The sequence below is a fragment of the Argentina silus genome, assembly GCF_951799395.1.
Source record: "Argentina silus genome assembly, chromosome: X".
NCBI classification, from domain to species: domain Eukaryota; kingdom Metazoa; phylum Chordata; class Actinopteri; order Argentiniformes; family Argentinidae; genus Argentina; species Argentina silus.
Window position 1 is genome coordinate 30,052,033 of NC_139653.1, and position 21,553 is coordinate 30,073,585.

The 21,553-nt window shown below is 41.0% G+C and overlaps 1 protein-coding gene across 2 annotated transcripts in view; it reads right to left on the bottom strand.

Moving 5' to 3' along the window:
• Positions 1–21,553, bottom strand: part of nectin1b (nectin cell adhesion molecule 1b) — a gene marked incomplete at its 3' end in the record, with an annotated part of 152,006 nt that overhangs the window by 99,276 nt on the left and 31,177 nt on the right. For both annotated transcript variants that reach the window (XM_083695735.1, XM_083695736.1), the window contains exon 2: positions 260–631. In XM_083695735.1, coding sequence (XP_083551861.1) covers positions 260–631 — 372 coding nt within the window. The remainder of the gene's footprint in view (positions 1–259; positions 632–21,553) is intronic.

The following is a 21,553-nucleotide window of genomic DNA, read 5'->3' on the forward strand; positions in this document are numbered from 1 at the left end:
GGCCTCTACATACTTATTTTACACTTTGTTTGCAAGGCTATGCACATACAGTATATTCCTCTATTAGAAAACGTTGTATATTAACTACATGCTTCACCTTTAACAACTAAATTTGTTTTTATCATAAGCAGTGTTTATGTCCCTTTTCATCATCTCTCATAGCATACCAAAATGTTCTTTTGTTTCTGTTTTTGCTTTGCTTGCTCAATCATGGTTCATATGGCCTGTAGTGTTATATTGTGTTATACTATAGCCTTACCAAAGACAGTGAGGTTGACCATATTTTCACGGTTCCCTGCAGGGAAGGTGGTGTATTCGCAGATGTAGGCTGCCTCATCAGACAGCCGCAGGTTGTTGAACACAATAGTGGTGTCCTCAAGGGAGGGTGTGCGGTTACGGACAGCCGCATGCTTGAATGCGACCCGCTCCTTGAAGGGTGCCAGTACTGAGACGCCCAGGGCAGGGTTGGCTATGGCCACGTTCTGCTTGGTGCCATTGAGAAACTTCTGCCAGGTCACCTGGGAGATCTTCACTGGTGGGTTACTATTGCGGAAGATGCAGCGAAGCTCCACCTGGGAGCCCACAAAGCCTGACTTATTGGAGTCCATATCCACCATTTGTCCAATGCCAGCTGAAAGACATAGAGAAGAAGAAAACATTTTTTAATTACTATTTACAAGAAACCACGGCCAAGCAGAGCATTGCAGTCAATACAACAATAATGCACAACAAATCAATTCAGCCTACTAGGCAGTGCACAAACATTGCACACACAAGCACGCTCACACTCAGACTCAAGCTCACTTCTTAATCACATGGATACACCCATTCACTCACCCAACTCCCTCGTTACCCTATCCTCACACCACAACACTTTAAGTCAGTACAACTTGGCTTCCGTGGAAGGGGATCTGGGAGTTGTTATTAACAATATAGGTACATCTTTGCACCCTATTTCTTTTTTTCACTTGGGTAGTGTTTCTGATGAGATGGGAGGAGAGAGAGAACCAATGCATTACTAATGAGGGGGTGTGGGGAGGAGGGGGGGCAGTGAGCCAGAGCCAAGTCCCTTGTTGCCCTGCCTCCTCCAACTCCCTTGCACCAACCTGGCCAGAGTAGTCTAACTTTAATTACTTTTCAGTCGCAAACAGTTCAATGGCCGCCTGAAGCATCCATTAAAATAAACAATGTGGAGTCCTGTGTGAGTGCTCACACAATGATAATGCTCACATTACAGCAGCTACATAAAAAACGATCAATTAGCCAAATGAAAGGGCCCTCTTCCCCTTCATCACTGCCTGTAAAGGGTTCTGAGGCAAATCAGGTCAATGAGGAAACGGGTGCCTCCTACAAACTTGTGGTTTAGTCTCTCATTGATACACTGTGTATTCCTGGTCCTTTGTCAAACTTAAGCCTGTGAGTACCCCTCTCTCTGACTATAGCCTTGTCATCTGATGAAGCATCAACTGTCCCCTGCTACTTAACTTCCTCTATCCTTATCCCTCGCTTCCCCCTGCCTCCACTCTTGCCCTCCTCCAAGGTGCTGCACTTCATACAGACATACATTTCCATTCACATCGCCCCTCTCATCCCAAGTATCAGAGGCACAACAGTGCCCCAAGTGCCCCCCCTCAAGCTGCGGACAGATGTGTGTCCTTGGCTAGTTGAAGAGGCTGCTCTGGAGCCTTTGTGCCCTGTTTTCTTTAACAGATCTTTGTTATCTTAGGCGTCACATTGTAGATTTATGTCCCTCCTAGTCCCCCTCCAGGTGTTGTCTGATTGGTCCCATTTCCTGGTCAGACAAATCCCTGCATGGGTTTTTATTTACAACCAAACAAAGCTATAATTATCTCCTCCAGAGAGAAATGAACCCACAGGAAGAAAGACAGAAATTCCTGTGTTAATCATGTTGGACTCATAAAAAACCTACAACAGGACCAACTCTAAAACAGAGTGGAGAAGAAAAAACACCTGGAGTGGGTGCTAGTCTTAGTCTGAGCCAAGACATCACACTCACAGCAACTCCTTAGCAATGAGCAACAGCACTGCAGCGATGGGTATAATTGGTGTACTCAGAGACAAATCTTTGAGGCAGTCTTAAAATGTGTAAAAGGATCCCAGATTACTGCATCTATAAAGACACTGAGTGAATACTGAATCTGATCCTATACCTACAGTGGCATGCTGAAACTCAGGTTGTATTCAGACTGTATGTATCCATAGCTGTGTAAGAGTGTGTCTCTGTGTGTTTAAACAGATCGTGCTACACAGTGTGTGGATGTGAAAAGGCTCAGACAGTCAGCTGAGGGGCACAGGAGCACAATACATATGCAGATATGAAAGCTGAGTGATTCAAAAGCAAATGCTCTGGTTTAGACCCTGGATCTGTGACCATGAGAATGAACAATAGACACAGGTTTTCTTTGCTTTGCTCTTCAAGCATGGTTGTATATGTTCTCATTCAAGTGCAGTCTTTTGCTAGCAGCAGATCAAAAAGTGCCAACCTTATTAAGGGACTGGGCACACATCATATTTCATTTCCTCCAGACCACGTCAACAAGACATTCTCTACAGAGATTTAAAATCACTCCAGGGATTTAAAAAATGACAGATTGATTGACTAATACAGTTTGACAGGGAGGACTAGCGACCTCGTCTTTTCTACCTTGAGAAACACCTGTGTCCTTGTGCACTCTTGGCAATAGTTTATTTCATTATATTATCATTATTATTAGATTATCAGTAGTGGCAGTGGAAGATATAGTATGATGCTCTCTGAAAAAGCAATTCAATTTAGACTGTGCTGTGGTAAAACTCATGCATATTTAGCATTAACCCATTTGAACACTAAAACAATACTGGCAGAGGTTGGTTGCAGGAGCTGTTGTCGCTCCCTCCTCTTTGGGCCTGGTGGTCCCCGCTTAGACTGCAGCAAATAAACAGCAGCCCACGCAGATGAAGACCAGGGGGAGCGGCGTAATTACACAGCCACAACCCCCAAATCCTCTCTGTGAAGGACCAAGGGCCTCATGGGGACACCGAAGGGTTCCTTGGCAGTGCACAAGGAGAGAAGTTGTAATTAGAGCCTACACCATGGAGCTGCAGAACGACAGCACTGCAGAGAAGCTAGAGCAGGGTACACAGAGCTGGGGAGAGAGAACTTGGGAGACAGAGCTAGAGAGATAGAGCTCTGGGGAGTGAGCTGGGGCAAGAGAGAACTAGGGAGAGATAGAACTGAGGAGAGAGAGACCTGGGGAGAGAGAGAACTGGGAAGAGAGAGCTGGGGAGAGAGAGAGAGCTGGGGGGGTGTCTAGTGCCTGGCCAAAAGAAACATCCCTCTAACAGGATGGAACACACCTACCAGGCACCATTGTCTTACAAGTCCGATGTCTTACAAGTCCGATGTCACTTTACCTGAACTACGCCTGATGTCTTATAAATGATTAAACTTTTTTTTTTATTCTTGATTTTTAAAGATGTTCTGTATCTGTTGAAATATTGTGACATCACATCAGGCTAAACCAGCTGGCTAGCTGACCAATCTATGCTAGATTTTGTCTTCATTGCCAAACTTCATAAATAAATACTGCACACTCAACTTGTAAAGTCTTTTGTCACGCGATCATGTAACTAAGAAATTTGCTGGAGAAACTTGAAAATCATGTTTGGATTATTGTTTTGTTGTATAGTCATGACTGGTTTGACAGTCCCATTGTAACCATGGTAACTGTTTGAAAATGCATATTTTTGCCAAGCTACTTTTTATCCTTCCCATAATTGCTTGCGAATTTAGCAGACAGATCACTGAGGACGAAGTCGTGCTATCTGTTATAAGACAATGACCAGGCGCTTGAACTGAACTGTACACAGAATGTTCCACTGTAAGAAGACCTAGGCTGTCAGGCAACATGTGCTTTCTGATGTTTGAATATGGCGTTGTGGGATTCATTACATCACCAAGCAGCAGCTTTTGACAACTCAAATGACCTTGAGTGGTGCATAGCTATTATGCAGAGAGCTATAAGCCCAGAAGGCTGGCAGCAACAGATACCACTTTAAGAGCAATTGGACTGTATTTCACTAAAAACTCATATCAATTTGGATTAATTTACCATTTCCCAATGTTCTTCAATGAGCAGGAATATACCACAGACTTGTGCTATGGAGGTGAAGTGAAGAAAAACAAAGGCTGACACTAAACTCTTAAGACAATCGTTTTCCAAGGCTGGTCCCTTCGAGCTCAGAGCATAATTTCTGAGTATAACTCAAAAGACTCACCTTTAAAGAGTCCTCTGCAATGCTATGATAATGCAGTTAGAGGTAAATATTGCCTTGATGAGAGGTTATGGCTATTTAGACCCACACCACCCTGGGAGTGAATATGATTAAATGCAGAGGGTAAAAATGGCCATTGTGTCTTATTAGTGTGCCATTTTTAAACCCCTACTCATTAGGAGACATTTTTTGTCTGCATCCTAGATTCTGTAAGGGTAATGGCAACAATGCTGAAGTGGGATGCCACCAGAGGCAGTGTGGCCAGCACAACACTGGATAATGGCTGTTTAATGCAGTCCCAGTTCCCACGGCAATGACACAGGCCTCTGTCCTATTCACGGGCACACGTGGACTGTTCAGGGAAGTCTGAAGCACTGAATCCAAAACGCACGGGTCAACGCACGCGTGAGTACACACACACACACGCACGCACACGCACACACACATTAACACAATGACCATTCTCTCCCACTGGGCTCTTCTGTGTCCCTCCACCAAAATAACTTTTTTTTACCTGCATCAGCTCATAACACTAAGCCCAATTTTTCCATTCTTGGAAAACTGTCCACCCCATTAATTATCAAATAAGGGGAAGTTTGGACGCATTAGTAACTAAAGACTAATGTGTATACATATTGTGTAGACATAATCTAATGGTATAACTGACTGTCTTGAAAAAAAAAGAAAGAAACAAAACTACCACTGTGTAAACTCCCAGTGTGAAAGTTTGAGTTAACGTACAATGTTGTAGTAGTCTGTCTTTCAAGTTGATAATTCTATTTTTTTTCTTCCTATTTGTGCCTGTTTGTGGTGTGGTGGTGTATGTTGGAGAGGTGTCAATTTAGATTATTTACTATTAGGTACTGTAGATCCTAGTCTCTAGGGTAAACAATAGCCTGCCTGCTATTCTAGCTACCTTTATGCTCTGTGCCTCCCTCGGCTAACATTTCCTGCAACAGATGGTTAACAGCATCGCTTCAAATTTCCAACTCTGCTCTCAATACTCAAATTTGAAATGTTCTTTTGTATTACACACTATCCCACTCATGGAGAAACATGTAACATCTGCTGTGCTGTAAATGTAAATCATTATCCACAATATGTATTTACTTAGCCTACTTCTCTATTCAGGGTCACTGACAGGGTGTTCTCCATGGAACACTACGTATTTAAAAAAAACTATTCCATGGTTTTATCCAATAAATAAAAGTGTGTGACCCAACTCCAGGGTACATTAGTTGAATTATTCCACCAAGGATATACACTTACAACCCTCTGGTTCATAGTCCAGAGCACTGGCTAGTCAACCATATGCTACCATCTCTCACCTTATGAGTCTCCACCCACATGAGTATCTGTCCCAAACACAATCCCACAAAGATGCCTGTTGTCATCAGTTTGCCTGTACTCAAGCTCCTCAACTTATTTCCTCTGTAAAACAATAATTCATCTTTACATGTACCACTAGAATCAATGTTACTAAATGTTGATATCTGAGATGTGAAATAACTGTTACACAAAGATCAAACTGCCCCCACCCTCACTGCATTAGGGGCTTTTTTAAAAAACTTTTTACAATGACATAAAGTGCCTTCACATAGGCTCCTTGCCAAATATATGTTTTTTTTTTAATAATTAATGGTATTTATTCATTTTTGCAGAGGCAAATAGGAAATTGAAAAAGTGTAACAGTATCACAGAGCCCTGCCCCTCCCTATTTCCCCTCCAGCTAACTACAAACAAGGCCACTGTAGTTTCGGTTCTACTACGAAAAACAAACAGTGATTACATTACCTGACCAAATGGCTGGATGACATCAACCCTGACACAACATAGCAGGACAACTGTCACTGAGCAAAAGTGCAGGCAAAACAAGAGGGAGGGAGGGACAATGATTACGATACATGAGCAATGGTTTTGGTCCACAGAAACTGACAGAGACGAGCAATGCCCAGTTTCATTGCCTACAAATCTTGCTGTATCTGGAAAAAGAAAGCTAATAGAGTTAAAGAGTGTAAAAGAATATGCCATAATAAAAAGTATCTGATACCTCTGGACTTTGCATGGCATTTACAATGGCCAAACAATTACTTAACAAAGTAACAAAACCATAATGAGCACTAGTTATCTTTCAATAATTCAAAGGTATCCTCCGGCTTAAATGTATGGCAACTGCTGGACATCTTAACAGGAAAAAGCTCTGATCAGTAAACAAAGGCGCTATAGGCATTTTTAGAATGTGGTGCATGAAACATGTAGGGAGGAGTTAAGGGGGGGGGGGGGGTGATATAAACCTGAGGTAGAGGATTTTGGGGAGTTAGAGGGTGTGTGTGTGTGTGGGGGGGGGGGGCAGTAAAAGTGAAATGCTAGGGGTCAGCCATGGTAAACAGATTACAACTCTCAGGATTTTAAGAGGGACCATGGTGCATGGGGCACTACATCTCTTGTGGAAAGCTCAGTATTAGTGCAGGAAGACACAAAGGCTATGCCCACAACATTTGACATACTTGTGTGATCACATCAGTTGTATGTTCCTCTTATTATACGAGATAAAGAGCATACTCTGAAAGATTTGGTCTCTGATTACGGGCCCTACAGTATATCTCCTATTGTGGTAAAATATAGTAAGATATAGGTTATTATAATATGGGTTATTATAATATGTAGGATATAGGTTTTGATAATATTCATCACCATTTTGCTTGATTGAGTGCTGGATCAGTATTAACAGTAGCAGCCCCAAACATATGTACATGATATTTTAGGTTAATGTATTTACACTACAGTGCATTCATTATTTTGAAGCACAACTCTAAACTGAAAAGTAGTGTCTACTCCTGAGCCAGCAGTACAACTGCACCTTGCACTTGTACCGCAGATTCAGCAAATCCAGCAAATCCAGCATGAATTGCATATAAAGTACTGCCAAAAAAGTCCTGAAAAAGAGCCTGGACACAAACAACCACGCATGACAAATCCTCCTCTCTGCCCATCTGTTCCATGGTACACAAGTAAAGATAAGTCTTGCAAAAAGTACAAATATGGAATACTCTATGTCCATGTAATATCGTGGTCAATGGTGTAAGATACACAATAAAATTCTAAGAGGAACGAGTCAAATGAATGACTGAAATCGAACCACGTCTCTATTGAGCCTTTGGCTATTACCATACATCATTATCACTTTCTAAACAATTGATAAAAAATTCTAACATGCTGGTATAAAATGTGATGTCACATACATGACCTTCAAGAATGCTCAAGAACACAAAATGTTGACATCTGACCCATGCTGACCTTATCTGCCAAAGCACATATTTTTTACAAAGACCACCTGATGTCTTCCATGTAGGGGTTAATGTCTCTCCCATGCTAAAGAGAGGGATCAGCAAGACCGGGAACTAAACAAAAAATAAAGAATACAAATTTAAATAAATATTTGATAGGAGTCACTTGCAATATTCTCCACTGTGCCTTTTCATAGAGGGCGGTCTCCATATATATCTTGAAAGAAAGTCATGTTGCACATCTCATAAATTTTTAAAGATGTGTGGGGAAAAAGTGCAAGCTGTCATCAAAACGCATCCCTAATTGTGCCTGGGGCATAAACAGGACAGTGGGGGCACTGTGAACACAACTCTACTTGTTAGTATACAAAATAATGTTGTTCTTCTTCTACAGGGCTGGAACAGGCCATTTATTCTATCAGGCTCATTAACATGTAGGAGTGGGAATTCACACTCCAGCTGGAGTGGGCAGTGGGCTGACGACCCCGTCTGCTATCAATTAACAGGCACACTTAGTATGTGTTGGTCTAGCCATCCACAGGGGACTCTGACAAATGCCATCCTAATGCTGAAACTCAGTGCCGAGCCGACCCAAGTCATTCTGGAGAGGCAAGCAATGTAGTCACCATCCAGAAAGGCATTGCAACAACTATGTATTCTCAACATGATTTGTTAATGATCAGAACAGAATCCTGTGAAAACGGCTACAGCACATTATACAGTATAGTAGTAAATCATATAGTGTACTTGAAAATATACACTCAAAAGGATGCAGCACTTAAATAAACATAAACCTTTTTTAAAAAACATGATGATATAATTATCTGCCAATGAATATTGATGTTTACAAAGATTGTTATTACAATGAACACCATAGAGATATGACTTCACACACATACTATTGCAGAGTGTTTCAAAAGCACATTTTGGAACCATGGATTGCCAAATGTCCCCTTCTCACGTGCCTTTTGATCATAAAGCTCTATGAAATTGTGTGGTTCTAGGCATAACTCAGAGACCAGAACTGAACCATTTCCTAAACCGTGACCACAACAGATCTTTCCAATGGGATTGGGGTAATGATCCAGCCTCCATATTCCACACACACAACCATTGGAATGCTCACCACATCTCAGGACCATGTTCACTGCTGCATGTGTTATCCAGCTGTGATCAATTATTGACTTTCCCACCACTCACTGACCTTCAATACACACTCACTCTCGCTCACTCCCACACCCCAGTATGAGATAAACATGTGTTTACATGCATCTACATCTCTCACATATCAATTTCCACTTTTGATATTAAGAAATCTCTCTGATCCCAAACTCTGTTATTCTACAGTGCCTGATAACAGTTTCCACTGAATTGCCAATAGTAACTAGACATGTTAATATTGCTCTCCCGGAAAGACCAGTGAAAACATCTCAAATCACCCTATGGTCCTTGGTCCTTGTCGTATTAAGTCCCCTTATAAGTAGGTAAAACAACAACAATATAGGCTAGTCATATAGAATTGTGGTGCACAAGGAAAAAACTGAGGAACGTTGAATTGCAGTTGTAATGAAATTGATTAACTGTCAACCATTCAGACATTTCAGCATTTTAACTGCTGTATGGTACGTAATCGGCCTTTCAATTAAGTGAAAAGCAGCTGGCATGTAGACATGAGCAGGGAACCACAAAGCCGCAGAAAGGGGAAAGGAGGAGACCAACAAATTTGAGGGGTTGTGTGAGTTACACCAGTCTCCAGTGGTCTTTAGATGTCTAACAATGTACAGTAAGAGTATATTGACATAAGAGACCTATGATATAAGGGAATTCTACAATGGATTTGCATATGGAAAATGTAAACTACAGAACAAAGAAAATACAGAAGTCTAGATCTTTAAATGTGAGAGGATAATGGAGAATGAAGTTATAGCTAATTCCTGAGTAGTTTCTCTCACACCAAATCATGAGGTAATTGACTTGGTTTGTTTGTTAATGTTCCTTGAAAACAGCATGGTGGGTGGGCTGTGGGTAAGGGGGCACATGGAAAAGCCAGGAAATGGACCCATAGGTTTTCAAGGCCAGTGATGAAAACCCAGGAGATGGTCTCACCATGTTCAGCCCAGAGAATATTTTGCTAAACCTGAAACAACTGTGTGTTTTTCCGATACACTACTAAATAGTGAAAAAAAGTCACAAGTGTCTTCAAAAAATTGTGGAGTTCAAGGAAATGTCAGTGCAGTCACATTGTACTGTGACTGTTCTGCCCATGGGCTCTGCCATCAACTGCTATCAAGCCTCCACGATAATTACCCTCTTAACTACAGAATATATTCTGTAGTTAAACTTCAGACTGCATCAATCTGGACTTGTGGGATGCATAATAACAAAGTCCTGTGTCGTCCATAGAACTCTTAAAGAGTGAAATGAGTCTGCAAAAAATGGTTTTTGTCTTGTAGGCTTTGATGAGAAAAATAAGTAAATATATAAATAAGTATTGCTGACAAATCATGACAGTGTATTACTATTGATCTGGAGTGAGTGAGGCGGGAGGATTAATAATATATAATAGCTAGATGAAAACAACTATGGACCACCTACCGGATTCCTATTAGAGATATGTCGCAGTGAAGGCAGGAAATGCCGTTTATCAGCGCTGTCATCTTGAATTATCATGACTCGTCAACAACATCTGATTGGTGGCACCAGAACCTTGGCACCAATGCATACACTATATTTTATTACGCTAAACACATTACTGCAAATTTCACATTCAGTGTGGACAAATCAAAGCTCCTGGACCCTATTTGTCCAATTACAAGTAAATAAGTAGCCTAGCATAATGCTATACCATACGTGATCAATAGAATAACAGCAATGATATGTGACAAATAGTTTACAAACTTACTGTAAAAAAATAAATACATTTGAATGGAGTAGCGATAAGTAGGCTACAGATAAAAGCATGCCGGCATTGTCACAGATGAAGTATAACTAAAAAAGGCGTTACATAATTGTACAGTATAAGCCTAACTTTTCATTTTGGGGAAATTAAGTAAACAAACATCATAAGAACGGGGATAAGCAAGGTGTTGACATCTGGTCAAACATATAGAAAAGCTTTAAAGGTGTAGAAAAACATCAAACCTCATTAATGTTCAAGTACAGACCCCGGTCAACTAATATCAACACTCATATTTCATTATTAGGAAATGGTTTGGCTTCTGTTCGATTAAGAATCATTGCCCAGTCTCGGAGTCATTCTGTTACCAAAAAGCCACATAAGTGTAAAATATTTTCAAATGTCTCTGCTTCATGAGGAGTGAGGATATTGAAAGTTTAGAAAAGTAAGAATTATAGGTAGATCTACCAAATACTTGTAGTGTTTTGACTGATATCAATTTTGTTTATGAAATAATAAGTGATTAAACCTTCTGTTACCAAATTTGCGACAGAATGACCAAATCAAATCGGTAACAGAATTACTGAAAGTGAATGGTCTAGATTCATTTATTGTACAGGTTGTACAGAAACTAAACAGGTTCTTAGGCTGTCCCTGTGGGAGAACCCTTTTCATAGAGGGTTCTACATGAAACCTAATAGGATTCTACATGGAACATAAATGGGTTTCAAAAGGGTTCTTCCACAGGGACAGCCAAAAACAGTGGGAAATCATACTGTAGTAGTTAAAAACCACTGCATCAACATCCTCACCAAGCACTGAATCAACATTCCATGCTCCAATAAATGGAGATTTCATTGTTGTTGAGTACAGTGGGCAAAGCAAAGCCAGCAAATCACAAAAATATGGAGCGTAAGTAACTTCCATTGAGAATGATGACATACATGTTGCACACTTCTACAAAAAGGACATTAAGGGACTTATCTTCATCATGAAATAGCACACTGACGCATATAACAGATTATTTGGATCACTTCCCACACCAGTTGCAGACAGTGAAGAACATTTTCATTTTGCTGAGGCAAACTAGGAACAGCTTGGGTGTCTGTGTGTGTGACATAAACAGATGACATAAACCTATTTTATTTGTTATTTTTTAGCTGCTACGACATCATGTACAGAATGACATTCAAATTCAGAAATTATGCATTTCTGTAGGGGATCCATTTAGTCATTCTGTTACCGGATGTAAATCCACTTCACTTACTGTAGCTCAACAACCAAACAAGATATTTTCAAACTCAAGGTAACATATGATAGCTATCACCCTATTCTTTCTGCAGACATATTTGAATCTTAATTTGAAGCAGATGTTTGCTGTTTTGGGGAAATGTGGTTACATAAAAAACCGAGGGAGATTTTAAGGTCATTCTGTTACAGAAATTTGAAGCTGCATAGTTCTTAAAGTAAATGTATATTTTTTATTTCTCAACTGTAAAAAATTATGTAACTACAGTATGATCAAACAACTGTTTGCAAATCCAACTAGCTAGAACTCTAGCTATAACAAGCTAACAGAATTGCTGTGATAGCTCCATCTAATCTTAATACTGAAAACTGAAGATTTTGTGTTGAAACGCCAACAGCCGGTAGATGTTCTGAAACTCGGTGGTTCAGATCAATAAAACTGCATTCTAAAACTGCCAAAACAGTATTAATTTAGCCTATCATGCACTCATGTTCACACAAATGAAATCTATTGAAGCATCACCGTTTTGGAAGCATAGCTTTTCTGTTCAGTCTATATTAGCAATGGTTCAGTCCACCTCCCCCTATCATGGATCAGTCAGCAGCCTGTCAGCAGCAAGCAAGGCCAAGGCTTGTTCACAAATGTCGACACACACGTCTAAGATGTGTGTGTATCAGCAAAATGAATATGCTTCTACCGTCATTTCTGGGCTATGAAAAAAAAGACTAAATGCAAAATTAGGAAATAATAGAAATATAAATCGCAGTCTAAAAGTCGTATTTGGCCAGGTGGAGTACAAAGTTTTACATGGCTTTCAATGAGGAAACATGCTTTTTGGCACCAGCCACTGTAGTTCTCCCCTTGGCCACATGGTATAGCCGGCTTCAAAATCTCTCCACAGGATTGCTCCCCTGGGGAGGGAGTAACAGGGAGAATCTACAACTCAATTAGGCCGTATTGAAATAACTGTCACTCACTCAACTGTGCAGCCAATGGAGAGGCCCACTATTTCAGAAAATAGGGCGATTAGAATGCTAGGCTTGTGAACAGGGCAGGGAACCGTCTCCCAGGATGCAGCAGCTCTCAAAGCACAGCTGATAGTGGGATTCAACCTCAAGCTTAGCTCTCCACAAACAAGCTCCATCCCAGATGAAATGATTCACGTTACCACTTTCACTCTGCCATTAACAGCATTTTAAGTTTGCTGACACAGGCTTTGTACTAACTCTGCTGCTGGCTCAAAGACACAAAGGACTTACTTGTGGGAGACCATGCCAAATTGTTGTAAACTGTATGAAGTAGATACACTTTTTCCTCCTGATTTTAGAAGGTTATTTGGAGCCCTTCCTCCCTGTGTCTATAGGGTGGGCTGTTTATCGTTTGACAGGATTGACAAGCTCCCTGGCAGAGCTGATTAAAAGCTTTAAGGTCAGAGAAGTGGGACAGCTATTGAGCGAACACCTGTCTCCTCACTGTGAGCCGGCCCCCGCAGGGTGTGTCCTCCATCGGTGCAGGATCAATGGCTCCATTAAGCCCCTATACTGACTCCTGTTTGACAGCACTGCTTTGGTTTGCAAAGGACCTCTCACCTAACACCTCTATCTGCTTCCCTTCTCCACTGCACATTGTATGTAGTTCTTGAAATACTTTGAGTGTTTGCTTGATGGGCAGGGTTTGCACTTTTGGGACTATTCCACTGGTTCTATTGTGCCAGGCAAGTTAAATGAAGCCGAGCTAGATTTGAGCTCTTTGCTCAATACAGTAAAAAGTGTTATGTGATTATTCATTGTCAATTGATGATAAAAGAACTTTGATATCACTGTAGGTTGCCTGCTGGAGTTTTGTCAAAGGATTACAGATCATCAAAGAGATTTTCAAAGTTCAGTTGTATCTCCCCAAAGATGGCAAAATTGCAGAATTTGCCATCTCTATGTAACACATCCGTTCATCCTGCTATTGGTTTTCTTCTGAGAGGGAACATACGCACTGCGGCAGCTGGTACTGTTAATCCAAGCATGGACATTTCAATTATCTTTTGCTGGAGTTTGGCTGATGGTGGCTATACCTATACCTATACCTAATAAACTCAAGTTCTTATGTAGCCATTTTGAAGTGATTGCTCAGAACTACCCAAAAAGGGCTCATATCTTCTTTTATTTTTTATCTAACTATCATCTGGGAAAGAATCCGAATCCCATGGCTTTGGAAGTGGGGGAAGAATAGGGAGATTCTATTCACCTTAAATACCTCTAAGTATGTCATGCTCTGCACACTGCCAACATCCCACAGAATATCTCTGATTTCACAGGTTTCAAGATCCTCTCCCACACAATGCAGTGGTCTAACCGGTCCATGGTGATATGATTCAGTGCTGAAGCACAGAGGCGTATGTGCTATGGGTTTATCTACAGCAGCAGCAGACCTTGGTTCCGTGTCTCTCTACATGCTACTCTGGTAGTTTACCTGGCTTTATTCAATTGTGCTGATGTGGCTCATGACCTTGTTTCAATTTTATTGAAGAAAGTATGAGTACTGAATAGACAGAATAAACAAGAAGGAGGAATAAGCTTTTAAAAGAAACATCATCAAAGTGTTCAATCCCATCCTACATCCCACTGCACAACAGAAAATCCTTGTTTTGATAGCCGTAGTAATTTTGATGAACAGTCATCCTAGTTTTAACAGCAAGCAATATAAAGAAATTAACATTTTTACTTCACATTATATTCTCCATGCATTCATACATAATTTATAAATAAGACTGGCTTAAAATGGTTGCTTTCTTGACCTCATGAAGTTCAGTGTTGTGACTTATTTCAATAAATTGTGTATTTGGAAACCTCAGAAAGGACGTCATCACTTTGTGTTTCTACTTTTAGTTGCTAGGTAAGGATTGGCTATACAACAGCAAAGTGAGAGAAGTGATCTAACACTTCACTGGCAAGGTGTTTTCACATAGGTGTGGAAAAGCAGGGCTTATTCATGGGAAGGGTTGAGGCCTTAGTGATGTGCCAGAACACATACAAGCTATGTGTACTAATGACCTTGCACCCAAACATACTGTATCATTATGCATGCATTAATGACCATGGAGTTTCCATCATTATGTATTATGAGAATGCTTCATCATCTGCAGAAAAACATTGATTACCACTTATTTTGTTGCATACAGTTAAGTCAGTGCTCAAGTGATGTAGTCCAGTTGTGTGTTTCCAAGGGGCTGCCAACACTACATTATAATTGGTTGGTCCATGGCAGATCCTATGAGAGGTATTTGCATCAGGGATGAGTTTCTAATTCTAATGAGCTGCCTTTCTAGTACCATTGAGTGTGATTATGATGCTAATGTGGCAGCTAAGATAAGAGATTGTTTGGCATTCATAAGATTACAAATCAAACAGTGAAAGAAAAACATGAATCTGTATCCTTTGTTATATATACACTCACCGAACACTTTATTATGAACACCTGTGCACCTCATGATGGAGGTGGTGTAATGGTGTGGGGAATGTTTTCTTAGCACACTTTGGGCCCGTTAATACTAATCAATCATCGCTTGAATGCCACAGCCTATTTGAGTATTGTTGCTGACCATGTGCATCCCTTCATGGCCACAATTTACCCATCTTCTAATGGCTACTTCCAGCATGATAATGCACCATGTCACAAAGCAAAAGTTGTCTCAAACTGGTTTCACGAACATGACAATGAGTTCAGTGTTTTTCAGTGGCCTTCCCAGTCACCGGATCAAAATCCAATAGAACACCTTTGGGATGTGGTAGAATGGGAGATTCACAGCTTGAAAGTGCACCTGAAAAATCAGCAGGAATTGGATGATGCAATCATGTCATCATGGACCAGAATCTCAAAGGAATGTTTCCAACATCTTGTGGAATCAATGCCACGAAGAATTGAGGCTGTTTTTAGAGCAAAGGGAGGCCAGTATTAGTATAATGGTCCTAAGAAAGTGCTCAGTGAGTGTATATTTGGTTAAATAATAAATAGTAAAGCACATTACATATCAAAGCAAGCACCTGACTAACTTGAGCTTGAAGCATGTGTTGCTGTCAGGCATGTGTTTACATTTTTGGGAACCATAATGTTTAGTATATGATGGAATTAAAACCTTGATCTAAGTGATTCAACTGCCCTTCTCTCACTCTCACTGATGTGAGGAAGGGAATTATCATTCATTATATTCATTATAGTCTCTTGGCTAATAATGAGTTGAAAAGTGACTGCTGTGAATAAAAAGGTATTTCCCTAAACCACACTTTTCATTATTGCTTCATATTCCTTGCAGATTATTTCAGAACAAGAATAGTTTATTAGCATACTGTACCAGTTCATTGTGGTAACTGAGATTTGCTTTACCTTCAAATTCATAATGCATGCATTAGATTTCACAACAAAAGTATCAAAGGTAAATGCTTCCTGGGAGGTGGGTACATTGATGTTGTACGGCAATTAACAATGTATTTGTATTCCCAAAGCAGACATTTTTTGGGCAATTATCATGCCTTTTAAAATTTTATAATAATTGGAAATATTATCTATTCTCATGAAAACAATTGTCTTTTTCCCCTCTAATCCTGAAAAAATAGAACAAATAAAACTGTTTAATATTTATGTGCCTGTTTCCAAGCTACAAGCGGAATTCACTCAGCTGCACTAAAGCAAACCTTGAAGTGACCTAGTTAGAAGAATGCCAGATGACAAGGCCATGCCTTCTCTCCATCCCTTAGACTAGCCAAGCAGAAACTTCTACACAGAGCATTATTTTTTGCACAGGGATTCTTATCAACAGTGTTGTGAGAGGATGCAGTACAGTAAGTTCTGTGCCCTAGTCCTGGGCTGATTAGGACGGTGAAGGGCAGCTCCTCGGTGCTCCAGCTCTCAGTTGCAGGCTGGGCGGTTGGGCTTTGTTAATGTGCTGCCACTCCCCTCAAGGGTGAGCAGGCCTGGGCAGGCTGAGCTCCCCTGTTTCCCACAGCTCAGCCAGCTTGACTTTGCTTGGCTGATGAACTGTGACGAGACACAGCTCCAAGGTTGTTTGTGCTGCATATTGCCATGCAGACCAGTCAGAGGAGGAGCATGAAACATTGTGGCACACCACTGATGACATTCAGCCCTTATATCAGCTGGCTCTACAACACTCTCGACACAACACTAAACACCTTAAGGATTCTCACTGTCTGAATGCAAAAGATGTGGGCGGGTGCGCCAGCAGCTTGTGTTTCAATACATGCAGGTGAGGGCATAAACAAACGTCACCTTCATGCAGAGACATGATTTACCTGACACACCTTCACATGAGTTGATACTGTTTTTGTTCTGAACCCAGACTTCAGAGTAATTGCTCCATAAATGAGTCAACCGCAAAAAGTGGAGTGGGTGTGTCACATTGTGAAGTCTATCCCTATGCCATTTGTCCACCCCTAATGCCATTTCAGCTTCAAATTGTGAGAGCTTAACCCACTGTCTATGGGATCCCAAATATGAGGTTCCACCATGTTGCAGTGGTTGTTATTTTGAGCCTTCAGCTCTCTCTGAGTCACAGAGAGCCACCGTACAACATTACTTTAGGATTTAACTCTTGCTTGTGTGCCAAAACATGACCAAAACTGCTCTGGCCCTCTCAGGGTAATTCAGGGGCTGCTACAGCAGCAAATCAATGAGCCCATTGTACATTTTACAGGCAGCTCAACAGCTGTACAAAACTTTCCAAACAGTGTGTGAGAGTCTGCTAACATTTCTGTGGGCTTATCATGAATAGGACATATAGCCTCAAATTGGCCTTATCAGCCAGCATGGATTCATTTGGATATCAGGCATAAAATATATTGATATACACATTTATATTATTTTATTTTTTTTGTCACCACCTTCAACATTTATGTAAAGACCTTACATTTCTGAGCATAGGTCATTTACCTGAAATTGACTCGCTGTGGATTTAGGGTTAGTACTTTAAAAAGCTTCCAAAGGAGAGAGAGGATGCATCACGTCTAAATATTCACTTCAGTTCGGTTGTCAGATGGGTCAATAAAGCCACACTGCCCTGCATTAATAAAACAGCAGGGTCGAGTGTTTTAATGCTAAGGTGTGTACCCCTCTACCTCTGACAACACTCTCCCTTGTTGACCTTCAAGCGGTGGTCACCCTGGGAGCTGGCTTGGAGAGAGCAGTATCAAAGGCATGGCCTGTTCTCTCTGTCTCTCAGGGTCGTGTGGCAGATCCACCAAGGGGCTTGACAGGAACACTAATGACAGCAGCAATGGAAGAGTACAGACAATCAAACAAAGACAATCAAACTTAGGACATAAGAGTGCAACTCACCCCTTTTTCACCAATACCATTGGTGCTATACTGTGACAATGAAAAGGACCATTGTTTGTATTATCTTAATCTGTAATATATCATAAAGCTTAGAAAATAATTTAAGTATGTAAGCAGGGATACTGTACATCACAGCACCTTTTGTTGAGGGGCACAACCCATACATCTATTACCTATGGGCTTGAGTCCACAGGGCTTGAGTAACCTGCAGGTATCAAATTGTGCAAAGATGGCAAAAGGAAAGGTGATATGTGGCAAGTTTATAAAAAAAGGCAAGGCAAGAGAAAAAAGTAAATGGAGAGGGAACGTGTTTTCTTTAATAGCATGTGACAGTGCATTATCTTGAATGTTCTCTGTTGGCTGGCTTCGAGCATGTCTCTCTCTGTGTACTTAGCGTGACACACAGCACTCCCTTGTGATCCAATACCCGGAAGGAGGGTGTGAGTGAGAGAAAAGAGCAAGATAAATTGGAGAAAGAGAGAGAGAGAGAGAGAGAGAGAGAGAGAGAGAGAGAGAGAGAGAGAGCAGCTGGGGTACCAAATCAAAGGGGAGACATGAGGCTTGTTTTACCCAAGTGCCATGATGGGGGAAGACGAAGCGTGTAGTGCATCACATTTTCATATGAGCATCAGTGCACAACTGCATGGAACCAAAGCAGCAGAAAATATCCTTGAGGAATGGCTGAATACAAATGTGGCTTATTTATAGAAGCATGATGAGTACATAGTAGAATGATTTAATTCAGTTAATTAAAGGGCAGCAATGAACCATCATACAAATGTATACTTCTACCTCCATCTAATGCAGTGGATGCAGTGAGGCCATTATTTCTAAATATACCATATTAAATACACCAATCCAAAACGATGAAATTTCCATTGAGCTGTACACACAGTCTCAAAAACCTACACTCTGTTTCTGTTTCAATGATGGCCAAACATGGATCGGAATGCCCCGAAAAGAAGCTATCATCAAACGTGTTTGGACACGTACTGTAACATGGGAAGCATAGTGATAGAATTGGAAGCAAGTAATTCTGAGAACTCTTGCAGTTCAATGGCCACCACACTATAACACAACTGGCAACACCAACTAATTTAGTTATTGATCAGGTAATCCGCCCCGCAACCCCACCCCACCTTGCCACCAACATGAGCTAACATTTCTTAATGCACATATTAACTATTAACTGTTTATCTCAGTATGTTGTTATTGTATCTGTTTACCATTAACTATTGTTCACTCCTACATTAGTTCATGTTTATTCATGTACTATTATTGCAAAGTGTTACCAGTAATCCTATATGGAAGAAGCTACAGCATAGTATACTGTATCTCTCCAGTGTTTGGGCCTAGTTCCATGGCACACCTGGTTCCCCAGTCTTGGCACCTGCCCCCCAGATGCAGAGAGCAGTCGGAACGCTGTGATGTGGTGGAGGAAGGAATATGACAAGAGGAAAAACAGCCCACAGGATTACAGGTAAATAAAACAATCGTATTAAAAGGCATACTGCTGTTTAAACATGGTCTTAAATTTAGCATAGGCCTATAGCGTCAAACAATGTGCAAGGAAACAGGGAAGTACTTGTTGACACAAGAAGCAGTTATATCATGGGGCTGTATAGAGCAGGCATGGAAGTGATCATACATGATTTCCATATCAAGTAGTAAAGTAAATGAAAAAGCCTTATTGAACATTGAATGGGACTGGAAAGGGGAATGCATGCTTCTCAGAGCGGGCCAACATAGAGGTGAGGAAGCACACCATACTCTACCTTGAATAATGATGAGGCAGTAAAGGTCACAGCTCCACACAGAAAGCTTACTGCCTCTCAATGAAAGAGCAAATGTGTGACCCCATTTAGCAATGTGCCCCGCTGGGGTTGGCCTGTGCAAGCATGACCGTCCTAATCCTCAGCTCATTGTGTGTGAGCCTTATGCTCTCTCACTCTACTCCTCCCTCAAACCCATCTACTAATAAATGTGCACTAAACAAACACTTGACTCCCTAAACAAATATATGCACACAACAACACTGTTCTACCTGAGGACAAGTTTAACAACTCTCCCAGTTTATAATTCCCACCAGGGCACTAGCCCAGGCCAGTTGATGTTGCTCTGGATTTGTTTCCCTTTCAGCTGGAAGAACTGGGCAAAAAGGGTGTGGTCAGCTCTACCACAGGCTCACTCTGAGAGCAAACCTCTATGTAATTTCTACACATTTTGCTAACCGCGATATGGCCAATATGGGATTGTTGAAACCCCACTAGCATCCCTGCCAGCTGAATATGCCAGTGTCTCCTCTGAGCTTGCAAGCATCAAGGCTTGACAGCCATGACAGTTTCTAAAAGGGTACGGAAATGTTCTAACTGCACTTCCAATATTTGTACAAAGGACACTTTGCCTCCAGAATAAGGCAGTTCTGGAAGATAATGGAGCCGTACCAAGGGAAAAGAGCATTTTCGCTCTCTCACACTCTTCCCATCTGTTTGGTCCTTTTTTATCACATGCAGGTGGCTTTGTTGTAGTTTTTGGCCAGCTCCTTTATTGGCTCATGCCCTGTTAAACTAAAGTGTACCATCATCTTTCATTGTCTGCAATCTGATTATGAAATAATGTGGGGGTCTGTGTTACCTACACAGAATGCACATCCAGAATGAATCATAAACGGAACTAAACAGGATAATTATGTGACAGCAACAATGGTTCTATTCATATCACCAATCTCTTAGTTTTTTTTTCCTGTAACGGCTTTTGAACAGTGGCCAAACCAGACTTAGTTCGGGGAAGTACTGTAGATGCAAGCAAGGACTTGTCCTACCTGTCATAGCGCACGTCTGAACTTGGGGGTGGGTGGGGCAGCGAGTGCAGAGCTGCCATCTGATAAGTGCACATTGTGATTATTTATTTAAAACCCTCCAATGACATTCTAGTGTGTGTGTGTGTGTGTGTGTGTGTGTGTGTGTGTGTGTGGGGGGGGGGGGGGGGGGGGGGGTAAACTGAGTGGCAGTGTCCTTATGGAAGAGACACTCAGATTCCCTGTGCTTTTATTGGATGGATAGTCTTGTCCCATGGTGCACCCTTATTTCTGCCATGCTTGCTCGTTTCAGGATTCCTTGTTAATGAATAAAATAATTCATTCTCATGAATAAAACATTGCTGACATCATGTATCTCTCACACCACTACGTAGGCCATACTGTACAGTACGTATCACATCTGAACTGGATATAGTAGACAATATTTTCAAGATACATACAACTTCAAATATGTTATTTCACATCTGCTCACTTGATCCCATTTGGAATATGTAGCCCTTTATTCCATGTGTTGCTAATGGGTAAGGTAAAATGAAACTTAGCTGAATGAAAACATAGCTTTTGAATGTTACATAAAACCAAATGCGTAAAGGTTTTTGCCGATTAGGTTCAATAGCATGCCTGATTAATTTCATTGTAGTTCACAAAACCCCATTATTATATAAACTATCATTATTTGAGACTGTTAA